Consider the following 7500-nt stretch of genomic DNA (forward strand, 5'->3'; position numbering starts at 1 on the left):
AATCCAGATGGACCCTGGTACTCTAGATCTCCCGCTACTGTACAAGGTCAAAACTTTTAAAGAATAGGAAAAAGGAACGCTTGCAGTGAGGTGGTATTACTATCCATCCAAAGTGTCATCATTTTATTTAATTAGGTAGATACTCTTATTAACCTGTTGCAGGATATCTTTCATACTGTTTTAGTTAATCTTTTTTACAAAACAAAACTGTAACCCAAAGACAATTCAAAATATGTGGAACTGCAGATGTGTTATATTTATTATAAAATCTTTTTTACAAAACAAAACTGTAACCCAAAGACAATTCAAAATATGTGGAGCTGCAGATGTGTTATATTTATTATAAAATCCCACTGTAATTCTACATTAAGTAATTCATAAAACTGAGAAATCATCTAAAGAACAACGAAGTCTCTCGACATCAAAACACACATCCGAACATGTATATAGGACCAAAAACATTCTGTAATTAGTAGGGTGCATGGTATATCTCAATGGCAGAGTGTTCGGTTTTTAACTACAAGGTTCCAGATTTACTCAAGGACAACCACCTCAGCGGTCACAGCATTGGCATCGTTGCGGCTAAAGACAAGCGGACAAGAAGTGGCTACCCTACCGCGACTATACTCATCTAAAACATATATTCTAAAACGTATATTAATCTAAAAACATACTATTAACTTCTACTTGGATATGGGACCCACCTTGACTTTCCATCCAAGTCAGTGATACTCGACTTTTCCCGACTGCTTGGAGCCAAACAACTGTATTCTTTAGGTTAAATGACAAGTCGAACATGTGTAGCATAACACTATGAAAATAGAAGTAAAATAAACATATCGTATATAGCTCGGATGTAGTAGTGAAGTGTACAATATAGATGGGGGGGGGGGGTTGAGTATTTAATAACTTGACTTAGACACCCTGGAGATTATTAATTATCATGAGTGTCTGATAATGTAAATGAACATCTAAAAGTAGGTTAGATGGGAATTTTATGAATATATCTTATCTGCAGTTAATTCTGAACGCATATATAGTATACAAGCAGGGCCAGGACAAATGTCCCGAGCCCTGACGTACCTTATCTGATTAGTTATTTCACTAGAGCCTGTATTGCAAACTGAAAATTCTAGTCAGTTATTCTTTCAGTCTTTTTTTTCATATAATTTATTTTTTATGTTAAGAGACTCCGGATCTTGAAGTGCCCCGGGCCCTCCGAGGTCTGAATTAGGCCATGTGCCCTGTAACCTTTTTTTTTTCTATAATTCTATTTCTCTCTCTCTCTGTCTTTCTTCTATAATTCTCTCTCCCTCTGTTTTTTTTTTTTTTCTCTCTCTCTCTCACGCTCCCTCTCTCACGCTCTCCCATTTTTTCTGTAAGGCACTGATACTGATATTATGTGACCCAAGACATTGATCATGTATGTCTACTTAATTCAATGCAATATCGATGGCAGTCTGTTTTAACCTGACGCTTCCTCTCTCCTGTGTTCGTTTCCGCCTTCGGCCAGAGGTCAAAGTCTGGTGTATTAACAGTCCACAATAAAGACCATGGCACGTGAACGTCTGTCTGCTTATCCACCGACCTACAACCAGGGCATCGAGTGGTTATAACAACTGCTCTCAGTGGTGGGTTACAACTAGTGGCACCGGTGGGTTACACCTTCTCTCTCTCTCTCTCTCTTTTCTCTCACTCTCTCTCTCTCTTTCTCTCACTCTCTCTTTCTCTTACTCACTCTCTCACTCTCTCTCTCTCTTTCTCTCACTCACTCTCTCTCTTTCTTTATATCTTTCACACTTTTTTTTTCTCTCTCTCTCTCACTCTCTCTTTCTCTCTCTCTCCCTCCCTCTCTCTCTCTCTCTCTCTCTCTCTCTCTCTCTCTCTCTCTCTCTCTCTCCCCTCACATATTCATCAATGACAAATGGAATCAGTATAAAGAAAAATCTTGAATAGTTGGTGAAATACATTTATTAAATGTGAATCACAAATCATATAGTCTTCTTCTGTACAAGCTTTGCCCATATATACAAAACTAAGAAAGTAAGTAAGAGTCTTATATTAATATATTCTTGGAATGTGAAAGTCTCTAATGCTTAAAATATCACATATTACTATTATTTGCCAATCATGACACAATCAAATGAATTCCTACATCTCTACATATACAAATCCCGTAAACATTATTTCTGACAGGTTTTTTTTTTCTTCTCAGAAATAATATGAAATATTCTTAAGAGTTCAAGGTAACAGAGTCTAATGTATAAATGGGCTGCCAGCTTCGAAGAAATTATCATTTTCTTTTAAATTTTCATTGGCAAGCCAAATAATCCCCAATCGTACAATGCAATAGTCGTCTAAGAATTTATTTCACAGAAATCATTGTCTTTTTTTCGGCTGCATAATTGCAAAATTGATTCGCTCTCTTTTTTTTTACAAGACAGGTAACCAGTACCTTGAACCCTGATACATAAAAAAAATTAAACTGTAAAAACTTAACGTCAAGCATTTAGGGGAAACAACCTATCGGAGGATTTACAACCATAAATCCTATACTCGTAAGGGAAAAGTTGGTGGGTTTGTATGAGTACACGGTTTACCACATGCGTTCACGTCTCCTCGTCACCATTTTTCTTCTTCTTTGAGAACTCATGAGCAATATGTTCAAAAGAGACGTATCACTTCCGGCACTTTATGATAAATTATATTTAATCTTAAAATCGAGTAGAAAGATAAATGAGTAAACGTCACACACCTTTTTCTGGTAATAAATTATATACCAATGTTTCTTCATTTCAAGTCATCTTCGCATGGGGGTTCTCCTTTGACAACCTCGTATATTTAAAAAATAAAAAGAGGCTCAGCAAGCGAGGGTTATAATGCTGTCAAGCAATCTTGTAAGTCCAGCTCACACAACATGGTAACTCTTTTATCATGATCCAGAAAACCCAATCTCGAGCACAGAAACACAAACTTCGGGATTCTACTCTCACTGTCAAAGTCCACGGCCAAACGCACCGACATCGTAGAAGTAAAACCTCACCAAAAGTTTCTTCAGTACTTGAAAGACAGCACGACATAAGCAGAGCTGTTGCTGGCACGAGGTAGGCGGTGTCTGGAAGGGCTTCTTTCTTCACAACCATCTGAGCCACCTGATGCTTCGCCACCAGCTGGCACGTACGCACGACCAGACCTCCGCTGCACCATGAGAAGGCTGGGGCCAAAGGCAGACATATTCATGAAGCCCTCGTTTAGTTATCTCCTCTTTTTGAAACAAATCCATACATTTGTTTTTATTCACAGCGATAATAATCGTTACGTGTTAAATTTAATGATCACCCGAGTTAAAGTTTCAAAATCTCCAATAATCAGGAAAATAACGATAACTGGAAGGAATCACGGCACACGATTTTCAGCAAATGAATACATGCGTCTGGCCCACATAGGAATGAAATGGTTCCCAAAAGTGATGAGTGTTCTAACCACGCACTTTGAACCTTAGCTTAAGTACAACTTTCACAGAACTACCAAGGGTTCTGCTCTTGAAAGTGATATAAAGATAACATATAGAAATTTATCTTCAAAAAATTAATTTAATCTATTTACAAACTATTTACAGTTTCCATCACAATTCTATATCTAATCAGATCCTTGATGTGACTGCCTCTTCGGAAATCACATCCACCGTTTTAATTGCCCACTACAGACTATCACATCACTGCAGCCCGCGATACAGAGGAAGCCTACTTGAACCCACGGGAGGAAATCATCACCTGCACAAACAGCGCTCTCGGTCTTTCTCGTCCATGCGTCTTGACTTCATGAACCCTCTGCTCCTGCATGAGCCGCATGGTCCATGTGATCCAGGGGCTTGTCATGGTGCTCCGAGTTTCCGCTTTTAACTCCGGCGATTCTTTCTTGATTTCCCTCTGATGCTTTCGATTGAGGTAACCAACCAGCCGAAGCGGGGGGCGGCAGGAGCAGGGCCGCTGAGCCTGGGACTGGAACCTTCCGGCCTGAATTCAACTTTGCTCTCTGTTGATTCCTTCGGAGATCGTGTGTTTGCCCCAACCTAGATGCCTTCAAGAATTTCCTTCCATTCTTTCATTCGCATCGTGAGGAAAGCGTTTTAGCTGCTTATTATTATTATATTTTTTTTCAATGTAAATATTCGACGTTTATTTACTGACTGCACACTCTCTGGAATATGAAGTTAAGTTCGTAGTATTCCAAGCCAAGCTGGTCCGAAGATAGGTTACAGGTGTCCTGCAAGTGAGAAAAGTAATCGTTATAAAACTGTTTATTTATGTTTCCTGTTTATGATTTTAGTAATCACAAATCCAAATGGTTAGAGATGGTGAAATTAAAAGATAAGAGTAAAGAAAAGGAAAGTCTTAAGTCCATGCACTGAGAAACAACCATTGGACAAAACTCCTTGAATAAAAAAAGGAAAAAAAATACCGTCGTTATATCAAGTCAATTTCTAAAAAATTGTTTCCTACCTTCACACATACAAATGTGTTTGTGTGTGCGTGTGCGTGTGTGTGTGTGCGTGTGCCTGTGCGAGCGTGCGTGTCTGTGTGTAAATCATATCAGTGACGCCTTGAATACTGACCTCCTCCTCGACGTCTTTCGGTATCCGGAACTTGTAGAGCACCTGGTGCCACATGCCCACATTCTTCAGCGTGACGTAGTACGAGCCCGAGGCCCCGTCGCCGACGCCCTCGACGACCTCGTTGGGCGACAACAAACCGCCCGAGTCAGAGCACTGCTCGGACGGGAAGCTGGGGATGCTGTCGCTCGAGTTCCCGCAGAAGAAGGGCCGTCTGGGTGTCGCCCCTAGCATGAAGCTGCAAGGAATGAGGGAAGCCATTAACATGCGGGTTCCTTGACTCAGATTTTTTTTCTATTGCTATCCCTCTTCTCTCTCCACCATGCCTCTCTTTCTCTTCTGTTTTTCTTTATTTCCCTCTTCTTCCCTCTTTCCTCCTCTTTCTTCTTCTTCTTTTTCTTTTTCTTTTTCTTTTTTTTTTTTTTCTTTTCCTCCTTCTCCATCTCCATCTCCTTTTCCTTTTTCTTTTTCTTTTTATTCTCCTGCTGCTGCTTCTTCTTCTTCTTCTTCTCTTTCTTCTTCTTCTTCTTCTCCTTCTCCTTCTCCTTCTCCTTCTCCTTCTCCTTCTCCTTCTCCTTCTCTTTCTTCTTCTTCTTCTTCTTCTTCTCCTTCTCCTTCTCCTTCTCCTTCTCCTTCTCCTCCTCCTTCTCCCCCTCCTCCTAATAATAATAATAATAATAATATAATAATAATAATAATAATAATAATAATAATAATAATAATAATAATAATACTCTTAATACTCCTACTATTCCTCCTCCTACTCCTCCTCCTCCTCCTCCTCCTTCTCCTCCTCCTCCTTGCCGTCGTTTTCCCCTTGCTCTCGTCCTCTATACCTCTATAAAGTAAATCAATCTATAATAATATTAAAACAAAGATATCTATCGAGCTTAATCTTCCACATAACCTTACCTGAACTGTAACGTGAGGTTGGTGTGCGGCATGAACCTGGAGATGGGGAGCATGTACGTGTAATTGGTAGCGTTGTTTCTCAAGCAGTCCTGGTAGAACTCGGAGGAATTGAAGCAGTACAGGTGGTTGATGCTGGTGTTCAGCTCGACGATCATCACGGAGGGAATCTGTATGTTTACCCCTGTGGAGACAAAAAAAAAAACGTCTTTGTAATGTTCTTGTTGAGACTAAATTTAGCCTTCTTGTTGGGTAGAAGGGAAGGAACGAGACCCATGGTTATGCGACGTGTAAATATCATAAAATACGCTGTCCTTATTATATTTGCCATAACAACCTTATTATATTTGCTATAACAACGATATTAATAAAAAAGATAAGAACCAAACAAAGCCATGCACGAAACGCGAAAACTCGACACTCACTTGTCTGCGGCTTGTAATGGTCCCTGGTGCTTGCGGTGGACCTCTTGGTGTGGATGGAGCGCTTGCTGAGAGTCTGCTTGATGCTGCGGTAGTTGGTAGGGCGGCTCATCATGCGTGCTGGGTACCGGGAATGCCTGGAGTCCATGGATGCAGATTTCTTGCTTGGGACAGGCTGGAGAGTAAGGTTACGGAGTATTAGTGAGCGATACGGTGGAGTTTTCACATAATGTTTTCCAAGCAGCAGTTGCATATTGCTAATTTCTAATCGAACTAGACTACTTTTTTACCTCGTCTTCGCTTAAATTACCTTGAGTCGCTGTGTCTCTGATTGCGTGGTAGAGTCATTAACAGTGTTGGGGTCGCTGGTGGAAAGCTTATTGGTGATGAGTTCGCTGTACCGAGATATGGTGGGCAGAACCGTCGTTGTGCCTGAAAGCCAGAGGATAAAATGCGTAAGTGGAAGATATTTGACTTTTTCTTAATCATACGTACCATTTTCACAAACATAGAAATCTTAACATGCCCGTCTTTTAGTTATGCATAAAATATACATCGTTCCGATCTTGAAAATTAGCATAAAAATTCAACATCAATAGAAAGAGACGAGCAACTGACCATGCGGGCGCCGTCGGGTGATGGTGATAGCGGCAGCAGCTGTGGTGGGACTCGGACCAAGCATCAACTCGTCCACGGGGCAACAGAACACCTACAAGACCACGTTTTATTAGCTCAAGATAAAGCACGTTCTTACTTATTTTGATAGGTATGATCCCTCGAATACTAGGAACACAGGAATATACTAACCCAATTTGATAATTCCCATGAATACTCTTTCTAAGGACTTAGACATATCCATTTTCCACCTCTCATTTCGGGCAGCATATATCATCCTCAAACTTAAGAAAACAAAAAATAGAACCTAAAAGATCTCCTTGGATTCAAACCCGTCAGAACAGCCTACCTGGCACGTCGGGCCGTCGTTGTAACAGCCATCAGGTTTTCCGATGACGGGCGGCAGCGGGTACTCCGGCATCCTCGTGGTGGTCGTCGTGAAAGGCTTCGTCGTGAACCAAGTGGAGGTAAGGGAGCCGTCATCCGTCGAAGTCGTCCTTGTCGTGGAAGGAGGCCGGAACGTCGGAGTTATCATGGAGGACGAGAGGAAGATGGTCGTGGCCGTGGTCGTGCTGCGAAGAGGAAAGACTGTAAGTGGGCTGCCATTTGCAAAATAGGTTCGTCGGCGGCGGGCGGGGTTCAATGCGTCCGCGACCTGTTTCAAGTGTCCGACCTTCAATCAGGCTATACTTACGGGGTCGGTAATGGAGTCGAATTCTTCCGGCGGTCTTGGTAGTCCAGGATGTAGATCGTCGCCATGGCCATTAAACTGACAAAATATACAACAAAACGTCAGCAAAACTACGATACATAATCAAACACAACTATACCAAATCTCACGCAACTCCCCCCCCCCCCCGAAACCACGCCATATTCTCTCCCTCACTCACCACAAGGCCATGATGCACACGAGGGTGATCGTAGTGACCTGCAGGGACTTGT

The 7500-nt window shown here is 41.5% G+C and overlaps 1 protein-coding gene across 3 annotated transcripts in view; it reads right to left on the reverse strand.

Annotated features, from left to right (window-relative positions):
* Positions 1–1953: 1953 nt before the first annotated feature.
* LOC122248537 (myelin regulatory factor) overlaps positions 1954–7500 on the reverse strand; it is a 32926-nt gene continuing 27379 nt past the window's right edge. For all 3 annotated transcript variants that reach the window (XM_043008607.2, XM_043008606.2, XM_043008611.2), the window contains 9 exons: positions 7449–7500; positions 7253–7327; positions 6908–7130; positions 6562–6652; positions 6254–6375; positions 5947–6118; positions 5525–5705; positions 4616–4850; positions 1954–4266 (listed from right to left, as the gene is read on the reverse strand). The exon at positions 7449–7500 is cut by the window's right edge and continues 99 nt beyond it. In XM_043008607.2, the coding sequence (XP_042864541.1) occupies positions 4183–4266; positions 4616–4850; positions 5525–5705; positions 5947–6118; positions 6254–6375; positions 6562–6652; positions 6908–7130; positions 7253–7327; positions 7449–7500 (1235 nt within the window). In that variant the 3' untranslated portion in view covers positions 1954–4182. The remainder of the gene's footprint in view (positions 4267–4615; positions 4851–5524; positions 5706–5946; positions 6119–6253; positions 6376–6561; positions 6653–6907; positions 7131–7252; positions 7328–7448) is intronic.

This window comes from Penaeus japonicus, unplaced genomic scaffold (assembly GCF_977035675.1).
Source record: "Penaeus japonicus unplaced genomic scaffold, GWHDUDI00000001_assembly GWHDUDI00000009, whole genome shotgun sequence".
Taxonomy (NCBI): Eukaryota; Metazoa; Arthropoda; class Malacostraca; order Decapoda; family Penaeidae; genus Penaeus; species Penaeus japonicus.